The following is a 14,535-nucleotide window of genomic DNA, read 5'->3' as shown; positions in this document are numbered from 1 at the left end:
TCAGCGGTGAGCACATCTGTCAGTCTGCTTCCTCCTGACAGGAGGTGTGTGTGGGGGGGGGGGGTTAGAGAGCCTGCCGACAGCCAGCTGTTAAACTAAGACTTGCACGACGGAGGCTGACAGGACCTCCGCTTTGAAGTGACAGCTAGCGCCATCAGGCCGCTGCAGCGTGTCACCTGGTAGGTGCTGCGGGGGGGTGACGGGTGCAGTCAGGGGAGGGTGGCCTTTTAAAATATTAGTCCTTGGCTGAAGCTGTTTAAACACCCATCCAGTCCTCAGTGGTGGAAAGTAACTAAGTACATTTATTCAATCAATGTTGAGGTACTTGTACTTTACTTGAGTATTTCCATTTTAATGCGACTTTCTACTTCTACTTCACTACAATTCAGATGGAGAGTACTTTTTACTCAAATACATTTATCTGATCAATTTAGTTACTTTGAGATTAATAATACAAATAAAAGTTGATGTATAATTAAAGACTTTATAAAGTAGTTCAAATCAGCTACAACATTAAATTGATACAAATACACTATAATCAATAATTATAATCCAGTCATATAATATATACCATTATGACATTCTGCGTAATGTGTACTTTTACTTTTGGTACTTGAAGTATATTTTGATGCTAACACTTGTACTGTACTTTTTCTCAAGTAAGAGTTTGAATGCAGGATAACAGAGTACTTCTACACTGTGGTATTGTTACTTTTACCAAAGTAAAAGATCAGAGTACTTCTTCCACCACTGCTGCTCCTCACAAGTTACACAAATCTACTTCTCTCCACAGCCAAGTGAAATAACAGAGTGATTCATCCTACAGTTCGTGAAAGGTGGCATGTGCTGTTTTCAAACCGGCTGTTCAGAATTTGCTTCCAGGTGTTGTGTCAAAATGTGTGTGTGTGTGTGCGTGTGTGTGTGTGTGTGTGTGTGTGTGTGGGTTTGAGAAAAATAACAACATCATTTCAACTTTCGTTGACTGGTTTCTTCGCTGCCTCTCCAAAATGGTGCATTTAGCTTGTTTAACTCTTGGGATTATTACAGCAAGTTCAAGAAGAGCTTCTATTTTCAATGTTCAGCTCATGTTCAGTAATAGTCATTTGGTTTAAGGGTTGCGTCAGTCTGTCACCAAAATGTCAGTCAGTTCATTACCAACACATTGGAAAATAGAAACTCTGTATCTCTAAATACTGGAATTTGTCAGATTTTAACCAAGAAGTCTAATGATCCTCTCACCTGCAAACAATCAATGGAGAACACACGTATGTTCTGACTTACAGTATTTGAGCGTTCGAAGCTAACATAGATGTAACTATATGTCTGTAGAGGCTACAGAGAGTTGCAGCTGCGTGTGTTTCCAGACTTTGGTGATCTAGCAAACCCATTTCCACTGCAAAACTTCTACACTCTCTATATCACAAAGACTCTAAAATAAAGGTTACAATCATCAGTTCAATAAAATACACCTCCTGCCGCAACAATTTACTGTGGAGAAACATCATTTGGCACAGCAGTCTCTGGATATTTATATCACTTACAGCAGCAACAGTACAGAAACAAACTCGCGGTCTATAGACTTGAGGGGAAAACCTGCACGAAACATACACACATTTACAAAGAAAAAGAGACCCGAGGGAAGTCAGAACCAGTCAGAAATATTGCGGCTTTTCCGCTTTAATTGCATGTTTTTGTGGTTCAATAAGGCCCACAGAGGGATGAATCAGGACCTTCAGTATTTGGATCAAGCATCTCTTTAAAAGTAAGGTGTTAAATCCTGATTCAGATTCAATAAAATGCTTTCTAACTCCGAGCCAAGTGAAGACATCTACAACAGACAGAAGGGAAGACGCCGCGGCTGAACAAGAAGCTCAAATTTAGGAAAAAGACGACGTCAAACTCAAAACCACCTTAAATAAATATGCTTCAGTCAGATGATCACTCTCAATCAGAGGAAAACACTTTCACTTACCTTGCAGATACCTAAGATGTGTTTATCGGCGGTCTAGACTCACACTGTTAATGACAGCGGCCATGTTAATTTCACCCTCATCGTCCATAGATCAGTCAGATAATTAAACCTTGACTGTACGGCCATCACATTCATTCAAACCTGCTGTCAAACAACCACCAGTGGAAACAGTTTAAAGAAATACAACTCTGGCACTCTGTGATAATCGGCCAAGGGCACTCGGCCGGTCCGACTTTTCTTATCAGGAGCCAGCAGAAAGCAGGTTGTGCTGCTTTTTCTCGGGGAGGAAACAGAACATTCGGAGAACGTACCGTAGGAGATGGGGATGTCCAGGTCGCCCTGCCAGGACATCTGCCCCGATTCGTCTATGGAGTGCTGCGCTGTAAAAACACAACAACAGGCCTCTTGTTTACAGCTCATCCTCACTCCAACGCTGCGTCTGACTTATTAAAACTCCAAAGGAAGACAATAACGGGGGAAATCTACTACTGTGCCATTCTGCACTCACACTGGCTGCCTCCCAAGTGCGGAAGTGTTACTTTGTCATTGGAAGTGTGGATTTAATCATAGATAATAAATGTGTGTGTGGACTTTACAATACATAATGGCTTGAAGTGACATCTTGCAAAGTCCAACTTCCACTGAGCTGAAACAAAAGTCACAGTCACATTATTTTCTTTGGCAGAAGAAGAATGACAGCATGACACAGTAGCTTGATTATTATTCTGAACGTGGTTTTCAGGGTGCTGTGAAGTGATAATCAGATAATGAGGAGGGACTTTACCTTTCAAGTGGCCACGTCCGAGTGTCACGAACCCAGAGGAGATGAAGTTGTGCATGTCTTGGCCTCCGCCGCGCAGGTTTTCTTTCCCGTAGTGTCCTGGTGAGACAAAAAAATGAATAAAAGTATGTTATTGTGTCTTTGCCAAAAGGTGTGGTCGCACCAGAAAGTTGCACACCGAAATTCATTGGTCTCCTTGTGGAACAGGTGGTTCTAGACTTGTGATGTAGTGAACGAGCCAGCAGCTAACACGCTAGCAACACGCTGGGAACATGTTAGCACTGGTCAGTAACAGCCTCTGAGATTCTGGGTCGTTTACTCCCCCCTGGGATCATTTTATTCAGTAAATGATGAAGATGGAAAAGCAGCTCTTTTAACTAGCTTTTATGTAAACTGTCAGTTGCTAATGGGACAATAAGTTCACAGTCTATCCAAGAGACGCATGTACCGTCTACTACTGTCTCACAGCTGTCTGAACACCATGTCTCTTTAGTGGAGTGGTTTATACTTGAACAGAGGACGCAGCACAGCTAATACAGTTGCTAATAAGTGAGAGGGGCTCTTTCAGGGAGTCATTCATTTTCCCCACAGACAATATTGCGTGACTAACAGTTGGATCGCCAAAAAAACTCTCCTGGTTAAATCAACATTACAAAAGATGAAAACTGCATTTGAAAACGTGTTCTCTTTAATCACAAGTCGGAGCCACTCGCTTGCTGCTCGATAATCTGCGTTCCCTCGAAGGCTGCTGTCAGTCAATGGTGCAGAGTTGAACTCCAAATTAATTCACCGTTTTAAACGCTGGTGTGACTGAACTTTAACACGGAGGAGTATCTGCACTCAGTTCCCCAGCCATTTTATAAAGAAGTAGCCACAGATGACGAGGGGTGATGAGGGGTTTGTTACTCTGGATGGTTTTAAGCTCCCTTCTTTGAGGATGCCAGCACACCTCGGGTATACACCCTTTTGGATTTCCCCTGTGTTAAAACATCACATCCTAATTCAATTTGTACCATCGCGCTGTTAACTCTGCTCAGAACCAGTGCTGTAATTGAGAGTGCAGCCTGAACACAAAGGAGCAAGACAAGGTGTCTGCTAGCAGCTGACAACATTCAGTGGTCCTGTCAATCACTAAAGGATGTAGTGTCGAAGAAAAGAGGAAAAAGAACAAAAAAAACCCCAAATCTGGAGAGCTGGTTTATAAAACCTCTCCTCCCTTCCTCCTGGCTCTCTGTCTCTCTGTTACTCCCTCTCTACATTAACTAGTGAACAGTTAAATGCCTCTTTCTCAAAGGAACCACTTCAAAGTCAATAACATCATTCAGACCTTTGGGCCTCTGGAAGCCCAGATCGAACAGCATTTCAGATTATCATAATGAGAAGAAACACCTGGGACCATTAGGCCTGGTCTTCATCACACCGAAAGTTTGGCAGTCAAAGCCGCAGCAACAAAGCTTGTTTGTTTCTGTATATCAAACCCAGAGGATGACTACAAACTGACGCACATTTAACAGCGCAGTGCTGTATCTATGTAGATGATACAGTGGAGTATATCTATGTTACGTCTCCCAGGGTGAAATGCTGATGATTCATAACCTCTGCATGCTCCAAGGACGGCACCGTGGAGCTGAAATCAGGTAGCTGGAGATGCTGACTGTGATATAAATTGCTCCCATGTGGCAGCACAAACCTATAGCCCCTTATTATCTCCGGAAATGTTCCTCAGAATTGCCTTATCTACACTGCGTAACGAAAAAAGATGTAACCTGTCTTTTAGAGAATAACCACACTATTAAAGGTTTTCATCATACATCCGTGAATGAAGGGCGAAGTGTTTTATTTCAGACATAAAAACTCAAATCTCCTCATTATCATCAAAAACGTGACGTCAGCCTTCGAAAATATCATTTCAAAGTTGGTCTCATGTCTGAACTTCTGCAGCGTTTTAAAACTCAAAATGAACCCAGTTGCTGTGAGTGTCCTACAGAGATGATTCCACTCTCTGCCTGCAAAGTGAGGAGGACATTTGTCGCCTATTTTCACAGCAACACTGAAACTTTAAGGGCAGAAAACGAGAGAGAACAGAACAGAACTCAGGGAAATTGAAGTGATAATGCTCACTCTAGGACCGCTCTGGAGAAGTACTATCCACACCTCAAGACACACTTCATCAGCATCACATCAAGGTATAATATCTCCTCTGGAACATCGAGTGAGATGAGTTCACATCATATACTGCTGATGTTTTGAGATCCAGAAATCAACCATTGCTGCACGCCATCAGCCCCTTTTTATTGTTTTCCCCACTCTCGCACTAATACTTTCCTTTTTGGTAGAAATGGCATGATGTTGCTCTTGTTGGCTTAATTTTAATTCTTATTTTAAGTGCAGTTTTTATTGCTTATAGAGAATATAAAAAGGAGGATAAAAAGAGGGAATAATCAAACTGTATAGGATACCATCAATCGAGTGTGGCTTCTGATGGCACCAGTATATTTTATGCTCTGCTACATCAGTGTCCCACAAAAATCTATTCAAATCTTCCTTTGTTCTCTCCAGACATTAACTCTGATCTGCTGCTGTGACCCAGGAGATGGTTTCAGACCAAAGAATTACTGTAGCTGCTGGCTGCCTTCATGAGGGCCATCTTATCAACCTGAAATGGACCATTTTCTCCTCCCAACCACTTATCCTTGACCTCGGTGAGAAATATCATGAGGTCTATTGTAGGACAAATTGTAAGAAATAGACAACCACTGTTGCCAAATAGACAAACTGCCCCTTTCATAAAGGGATGTGAACATGCATTATCAATTGAAAACACGCTTTATTTTCAAATATAAGACCTCAAGGGCAAAGCTTGAAACCTTGAATTAACCTTCATTTCTTGTGTATTTTTCTCAGTACTAGGCAGGCAACTAACTAGTTTAGATGTAGAAAAGGAAGGCCCTTGAAATAAAATTGCATATGAACACAAAAGTAGACATTAAAAGTCCAAATTGTATGCTATTTATTTATTCAACTGAACTTACATAAAAACAGAGACGTCATCTGCATATTGTATCCTTCTAAAGTAATTCTTTGAAAGGGAGGCTGAAACAATTGTGAAAATGACAAAAACCTTATTGGAAACTCTTTTACTCCCTTAACCTAAATCGTATTATAACTGTAAGCCTATAAACCAAGTTTAAACCCCTTTTCAAAATTCACTCTCATGGTCTAAAGCTCATGTTTGTCCGAATGGAAGCACACCATTGATACAAACAAAATGGCTACCTGATTATTGACACATGTGCACCTGAAACCACAGGGGACACACATGCAGTCACGGACCCACATACCGTAGTAGAAGTATAGTAACACTGAAATCAACTAAGGGGAGCAGCTTGAGCTAAAGATATAAAACATCCAGAAGTTGTATTATTAATATAATGAGCTTTGAGCATTTCTTCTTTTTCTTTTTTTAAATTCACATCACTGTTGTCATAAATTTGTCATGAAATCTGAGTCACGTCTTCCCTGGAGTGCCTCCATCCCTGCTTGGACACCCTCCACCCTCCTCTCCGTTCAAAAGCATTCAGCCCTGCAATGTGACGTCCTAGTACTGTTCACCCAGCACACAATAGGAGGCTGATATGACACAGGTTGGACACTTAAGACATCTTTTCTGTGGGCGTTATCATATAATGAACAAAATAACAATGTGTGGCTTTGTGAATCACACAGAGGAATCATCTTTGCTCCATGTCTGCACTTACAAACAGGCAGCGTGGCCTACAAGTTTTAAACAATGTGCACAGCAATTAGCACCAGGCCAAACCTTTTATTAGCTTTTCAAATTCTCCACTCCTTTTAAACGTTCTCTTTACTAATATCTAAAAGGCCATGTACTGTAATAAGTTTGAATTTGTTCAGTGTTGTCAAACCTCATACTGTACTTTTCAGAGATGTGTTCACGGTTCAGATGTTTTGCTGCTGCTGACGCGAATGCTACAGCGCTTCAGAAAGGTAAGCAAGTTAAAAAGAAATACACAAATCATGCAGACACATCCCAGCTCTGACACCGGTCAAAGAAATCAAAAATAATATTTGTTTTCACAGTGTTGTGGCCTTTATGGAAGCTATTTGTGTACACATCACTTTTTGGACAAGGTAAATCGAGCTCATTTTTGTTGTTGGATTTTGTTGTTGGGTAGCTGTTTCCAGCCCCTCTGGCCTACAAGATGATACTTGGGCCTTAGCAACAAGTAATAACACAGGTGTTGTCTCTCATAAGGTTCCTATTGTTTTAGTTCATAATGTGCTTTAGTGGTGCATGTAGGAGTATCAAACAAATTTGTTATAAATTAAATTACCACCAGTTTACTACCATGCAGGGAACTTGGAGCACTCATGAAGGTTTGAGGTTCCGGGGCAGTTGCCTATTTTGCCAGGTTGATAATCCAGTCTTGGTGGAACTATGTTCTCTGTCTGTTCAGCCCTCGTGGCTTTTATTTCTCTTCTAGTCCTTCTTTTGTTTAATGAACTTCCTGGATCCCCGGACTTTCTGAACTGTCTTGAATCCGATGAATACTGTATATTGTAGGCCGAATTACTACTATATTAAAAATGATGGATAATGGATAATAAAAAAAGAACTGATGAATCTATTGTGGATTGTAATTTGTAAGATACACTTACTGATTTGATTCTAACATCCAGTTGCACCCCAAAATCTCAAAATTTCCTCCCAGCTTTCAGTTGATGTTTTGAAATAGAGAGTAGAAAATGGGACATAATTTACATGAAACCGGTGAACATTTAAAACTGCAGACATGAGACAAAGAGAAGGTAATTTAAGACCATCCGGATTGGAGACTATGCGTGTCCTAATCTACTTTTTTTTTTGGCAGAACAAGAATTTAGGCAAAAGTAGCTTCCTGGGCGGTTACATTTGTACTAATTCCACCTTTTAAATCGTCATTCTGCTGCAGAAAAGTGAGAAAAGCAGCTCTCATCCCGCAGTTTAAAACAGTCTGTATCAGCTCTCCTCTGACACATTCCCTCCATGTTGGGTGGTGGAGGTGGTGGAGAGAAGGGTGGAGGCAGGGTGACACGAGAGTGAAACATAACACTGTTGAATCTGGGACACCATACTGGGGCACTTAGCAAACGAGCTGATCCCTGGAGCAGGGATCTGGAGACCGACCGGATAAAAGTAGGAGGAACAGCGTGGCACGACAGAATTATCTCTGGACAAAAAGCTTGCGTCTCACGCAGAAGATGATAATTTGCATCTCAATTTTGAGCCAATGCTGAGTAGGCTTATGGGACTGCAGCGCGAGGGAGACGAGAACTCAGCCACTATATAGTGTGTTTCCCTATATGTTTCCTCCTAAGAAAGATTGAGGGGAGAAGCTTAAGATTCACAGCCCGTCCATCTATTTCAGTGGATGTCAATCAAAGGATGTTGTGGCAGATTTAGGAAAGCGAAGGGGGTTTTTCTTTACAACACTTAAGCTTTACACCATCATAGTAAACATAACATAAAGTTGGATTTTTTAAATGGACGTGCAGTGTAATGAAAGTGAAATGCAGTGAAAGCACATAAGACAAGTAATTTAGCGTTCAAACATGCATAAAGCATAAAAGCGCCACCTACCGTGGTTTGATGCCTTGGTGTGAACGGGTGTGTAGTGATTCTTCGAGGTTCTGACCGGCGTCTCGTCTTTGGGCGACCCGTCCATCGCTGCAATGTTTTCATGTTCATACTGAGATATTGGAACTGGTCCTTGTTGCCTCAGAATGTCTGCCAGGGCTCTGAAAGGAAATCACACAAGTGTAAGAAATGTTTAAACTGAAATGTTTCTTTTTCCTAATTACCAACATTTTATTTTTTTTCCCCTCCTCGCCATGCCCCTAAAGGTCTTCCTAATTTATTTAGCTACAGCTCCAATTTGAATCATAGAGGTTTGGGGCAAGGCGGAGAGGAAATCCTAATTACACCCAGAGTCACAAGGGAGTTAGATTTTCAATAGCACAGTACACAAGGTGCAGACGAGTCCTATTATGTGTGCTGGACTCGAGCTCAAGGCCCATTTATTAAGAGTTAAGTCAGTGTCGCTTCTTTGAAGCCACAAAATAAAAAAGCGATATTTCACCAACACCATTTCCAACTTTTGGAAGCACAGAGTCAGTCTGTGAGACAGAGTGCCGGCTCTGCGTTTTCTTAAAGGAAATGAAAGGGCAATTTAAGTGTGTCAATGTCAACCTAAAGCAACCACGCAGTCCACTTTCCCATAACTCTGTGACTTTGGGAGATATATAGTATATTAATAGCATTTCCCTTCCAGGATGAGCACACTTTTGCCGTTTCTTTTTCGCAGACAGAGGCGACCTGATTTTGCATTGTCCCAGTTGGCTGCTATGTCGTGTGCAGCAGGAGTTACAGTAGTTTGCAGGAACAGGACGTTTAACGTGTTTTAACAAGACAGACTAACTTTTAGACTTTTGATTGTTTTCAAGTTACAGCAGGAGCGTTTTGTCAGAAATGCTGTGACCGATCTATACTATATGTTTGGGGTTGATACCCATATCGATGTTTGAGAGCTTAAAACATCTGTTAACACTATATCGGCCAATTCTACGTATTACACTATGTATCCTAAGACCTTTTTGATGAAGATATGGACATTTTTTTCAGTTGAAAAAAAAAGCTTGTAATGAAATAATGAACTTTATTTTTAAAGAACTTTTCTTAAAAAATCATAAACTGCTTTACCATTAAAAGAACTAAAAACTAAAACTCAACTACAAGTAAAAATCATAAAACACAAAAATGAAAGAAAAATTAAACGTATTGAATATAGACAAAAGCTTCAGAAGCAATTTAAAATAAGTTGAAGATGTTGCCTGTCTGATATCAGTAGGTTCAGTCTGGAGTTTCTAATTGCAAAGCCCTGATCAATATCATCATCATCTTGTCATGAGCGTATTTCGTATTTCTGACTTCCAAAGAGGGTTCTGTATAAAACGGCTGAGGAGAAGCATGTAAACTGAAAACTGCAATGGGCCGAGAATGGATCCTTGGGGAACGCCAAAATGTAGCTGATTTAAAGGAACAGGAGTCTGCTATTACGACATAAGGTTCTGTTGAGAGGTATGAACATGACAGTTACCCTTAAACAGTAAGTTGGTGATATTCCATATTTTTTTTATCTTGTCAACCAAAAAGACAAAAACCAGAAATGAATTGAGCCTATAACAAGTGTTGTCTGTGTATCCAAAGCTTTCTAGAACAAAACTAAAACTCATGGTGAAACTACGTAATGAAGATGATGACCTGGGACATATCTTTGGTATATCTGTACTGCAATCTGTTGTTTTTTATTGTCCCACATATTTGCCAGTGTTTCTGAGATAATATCGGTTCTAAATTCTAAGAGCAGACTTCCTATACAAACTTTTTCAGTCCCTTTTAACATTTAACTCTCAGTTATTCTGCTGCTGTTTTTGCCCATTCTTGCCTTTTAACTGCAATCGGAGAACAAAGGATTATTCTCACCACCTAGCCCGCATAAATTGCATCTCGGTTTGCTCTGCAGAAGGTGATCAATACAGCCTGTTCAAATCACTGGCTTTAGCTCTCACTCGACATTTCTTGTGTTTCGGTGAAGGTCACCGACCAAACAGCAAAGGTCTGCCAACAGCTCAGTATTCTGCTCACAGTCCTCCCTCAGTCGCAGAGGTAGGAGTCTAAATTACATTAGAGAAGCACCGGAAATTAACAGAGAAGCTCCCACTTTTTAGGAGCAGACCCTTGCCAAATATAAAGCTAATCCCATGTTCCACTACTGCTGTTTGGTCACGGCTGTCAACATGAATGTCTGCTGCCAGCTTCTGAGGTCTATTCCAGCAGACATCATTACGACAGCTCTATGTGCCAAATGGTCGGTGAAAATAAACAAATCATAAAACTGAAAGAAAGTACTATTGAGCACCCAGCAAGCCTTGCCTCCTCATTTAATCGACCTCTCTCTAAACTCCCATGGTCTCCGCTCATATTGAAGTGGCGGCATTAAGCAGATCCACTTGAAAGTACGCCCCATGGCTAGGATAGAAGAGCAGTAAGAAGACATAAACTCAACCATCTCTTCATTTCTCAGAGCAGAGATGGAGAAAGTGCTGCATCATGAGCTTTGTTGTTCCTTTTGTGTCTGTTGTTTCAAATAAAATACTGTATCATAGTCTCAAGAGTCCATATGGATATTAAAAGCTGACTATGCCAACTTTTGAAAAGACACTTACGGCGATCACTGGAGCTTAAATTTAATCTTTAACTGATCCACTGAAAGAGCTCATTGTGTTGTTGTCAGGGCTCGAGATTGGACATTTTTTTTTTTTATCAAGAACATGTCACTTGCGTTTCTCTGAGCAAGAAAGCTGAGTAATCTCCCTTGACATTTTCAAAGCAGCTGGCACCAAAGTTTAATGACCAAGGCATAACAATCCTCAATTATCTTCATATGTTTAAGTCAATGCAACATGTCCTCCTCTGCTCTGTCCAACATGGACTCTTTTAATGGCAGGTGACTCAAGTAACTTGATGACAAAGTGGCTATGATCTTTCTTTACCAGTGGGTGGAAAACATGCAATTTTACTTACACCATTTATCCTTTTATACATTTTTGATCCCTGCACCAGAGGGGAGGGACAGCATACCAGGATGCATCACTTAAAAGACTTTCCTCTCCACCTGCCCTACATGTCTTTGAACTGTGGGAGGAAACCCAACTGAGCAGGATGAAAACTTGGACCCTGACCCCGAAGGAAACCCGCAAAATGTCTCAATCCTTCACAAATTAATAAAATAATGGTAAAAACCAAAATCATACCTTGCCTCAGTCTTTTCCACACAATACAATAACCTTAACTTTACGCCAAGAGGAGTTACAGGTAGAGCTGCAACTAACGATTATTTTCATTATAGATTAATCGTTTGTTGTGGGCATGTTCACTGTTTTATTACATCTTATAGACCAGACTCCTGCAGCACAAGCTGACATCTATAAATTGCCCTCTTTGCCTGGTCAGCAGTCCAAAAGCCCAAAGGCATTCAGTTTAATGAAAGACAAGGGACAGCTCCTCATATATGAGAAGCTAGAACCACCAAATGTTTTGAGTATTTGGTTGAAAAATGTCAATCTATTATCAAAATATTTGCAGATACATTTTCTGTCAATGAATTAATTCCTATCTAATCATTCAGCTCTAGTTACAGGATTCATCCACCTTTTAAAGGACCTGAACAAACGCTGTGCTCCTCTCACCGGTTTCAAGTGGGTGGAGCTCATTTGGGAAAAGGTGATGTCACGAGCTTCTGTGCACCAATTAGAATTTGGCACCATTTCGAATCACAATCTTTTGACAGTTGTGGGGTTTGCTTATGTCACCAGGTAAAGATGAACAGAGGAGATGCTTCGTGACTCTCAGAACACAAGTGCAGATAACTTCTATGGAAGAAAGGCACAAAAAAAAACATTTGCCAACATTAAGAAATCATTTGTCGATGATGGCGTCCGTTCCCAACATCACTATACAGCCATTTGTTCAGCTCGAGACTGAAATGGCCGCAGGATGTGTTTTAATGCTTTCACGCTCATCGAGCAATTCAGTGACCACCATCGACGCCTCGAGGACTTCAAAATATTGCCGTTGTAGAAGAGACCACTCCCAACAAGGATGAGCGTTATCACTCTTAATGGCTTTCAGTGGCATTTACTTTGTCCCTCTGGGGTTGAACGGACACAAAATACCACCCCCCTCCCCGCTCTCCTGGGATTGACACAGGATGGGAAGTGTACCGTGGAAAGGTATACAATCTTGACATTTTTGACAGGGAGGCTCGGGGGGGGGGGCATTTGTTAAAGGTCATTAGATGGTTCGAACTCGTGATATTGAGGCTGTAAGTTATTTCGGCTACTATAAGTCACCTGAGTCAGCAGGACAGATTTCCATATTAAGGAGTTATGTGACAGTGTGAGGTCTTTTTCTACACTTTATAGCAGTCTATGGGCAAACTGGGGACTATATGGGTGGGTATAGCCCCCCCCCCCAAATCCTTAAGACTTTCATACCTTTATGGTGTGAAATCATGTGCTCTGTCACATTTTATACCGTTTTTCAGCTCTTTCAAAGCTCCTCGTCTATGAAAAGTTGTTATTAGAAGGACAATCTTACCTGTGCACGTTCATTTCCTGAGGGGGCTTGGTGGCTTTATCATAAGCAACTTTAGCAGAAATCCCAATGGCGATGATGAGCGCTACGACCCCGCAGGTGATGTACACCGTGGTGTTGGTCTGGTCCAGCGCCGGGTCGTACGTGTCACCTGTTGGCGCCGGTGAAGGGGGCTGGGTTTTGATCCAGTCGGGCGTGTTGTAGTTGGTGCAGCTCTTCTGCTCCAGCCGCTTCCCCCGGTCCGCGCAGCAGAAGCGCAGGAAGCAGCTGCCGCAGCAGAAGCGGTGGTCGGTGTTGTTGCAGGAGAACTCTTTGTCGTACTGCCCGCTCACGTCGTAGTAGCCCAGGCAGGTGTCGTGCTGGACCGAGGGAGCCTGGACCTGGGTGATCCTCCCCGGGACGGCGGCCAACGGGACCGCAGTGGTGCTGCCGTTGACCTCCTTCACCTTTGGGTTCCTCCTCGGCGGGGTTTTGTTCTTTTTATTGGGGTTGGCGGCGCACAGGACATTCAGCGGGTCTAAGTAAATCAAAAGAAGCAGAAGGTGCTTTATCCCCATCATTTGAGGACGCGCTGGTGTTTGTTCTTTGGCCTCCACTCTCTGCTGTCTTATCTGTCTGTGAATGTCTTCCACTTCTTACCGAGTGGAGCTTCTTGCGGGTTTCTTCATCGCAGGTACTCCTTCACGTGCCAAGCTTTCACTGACGGACTTTGACTGACTGATTTCGCGCTCATCACACACACAACGCATCTTCTGCCGTCCAGTAAAGAGCCTGCGTTCTCATGAAACTTCGCTTTTGGATTTGAGCTGCAGCGACGCGATACAGACGCGAAGTCCTCCGGGGAGATGTGGCTCCTCTGTACCATGAGCAGTGACTGTGGAGGAGAGAGGCGTGTACAGAGGCATTTAGACCGTCAAACATGACTCAGCCCACGAGAAACTTTATCAATGAGTTTAAAGGAAGAAGAAGGGATCGATGACTGGACGCTTCCAGCACCGCGGACAGCGCCCAGGTTCACACGTCTCAGCAGCAGAAAGTCATTCTGAATTCACTTCAAACATAACATCGAGTTATTCAACAAGAAAGCAGATCGACTCACAGAGATTTCTTAAAGAACTTCGCCTCCTTTCGCTTTTATTTTACGCATAAACTTTATTATCCGACTTCCTGAGCGGAAACGGAGCACGTTTTTTTTTTTTTTTTCTGGTGAGAGATAGAAGACGAAGAAGAAGAAAAATTAAGAGGAGAAGATGAAGAGGACTTACCGGGTTAACGGTGGCCGGTAACCGGGTTGTCTCAGCCACTGCCACTGAATCAAAGAGCCTCAGCAAGACAAGAGGCAAGACCTCTCTCTCCTCTCCGGCCCGCCTCCCTCCACCTCTCTCTCTCCCTCTCTCTCTCTCTCTCTCTCTCTCTCTCCCTCGTCACCCCAAACCTTCACCCACGTCACCGATTCAGGTACCTCAGTTAATTATCAATCGCCCCCCCACCCCCAATCCACTCCCCTCTTTGGTCATATGCCTCCAGGCTTCACTCGATAAGTCGCAGAGGTGGAAAAAAGATAAG

General features: G+C 42.3%; 1 protein-coding gene across 1 annotated transcript in view; it reads right to left on the bottom strand.

Moving 5' to 3' along the window:
* LOC139300656 (protein shisa-6) overlaps nucleotides 1-13,529 on the bottom strand; it is a 58,118-nt gene extending 44,589 nt beyond the window's left edge. The window contains exons 1-4 of the mRNA XM_070923812.1: nucleotides 12,973-13,529; nucleotides 8,395-8,552; nucleotides 2,757-2,852; nucleotides 2,284-2,352 (exon numbers count right to left, since the gene is read on the bottom strand). Coding sequence (XP_070779913.1) covers nucleotides 2,284-2,352; nucleotides 2,757-2,852; nucleotides 8,395-8,552; nucleotides 12,973-13,529 — 880 coding nt within the window. The remainder of the gene's footprint in view (nucleotides 1-2,283; nucleotides 2,353-2,756; nucleotides 2,853-8,394; nucleotides 8,553-12,972) is intronic.
* Between the last annotated feature and the right edge of the window lie 1,006 nt (nucleotides 13,530-14,535).

Source organism: Enoplosus armatus, chromosome 17 (assembly GCF_043641665.1).
Source record: "Enoplosus armatus isolate fEnoArm2 chromosome 17, fEnoArm2.hap1, whole genome shotgun sequence".
In the NCBI taxonomy this organism is placed as follows: domain Eukaryota; kingdom Metazoa; phylum Chordata; class Actinopteri; order Centrarchiformes; family Enoplosidae; genus Enoplosus; species Enoplosus armatus.
Note: the sequence above shows the minus strand (reverse complement) of the source record. Positions and strands in the feature narration are given on the sequence as shown.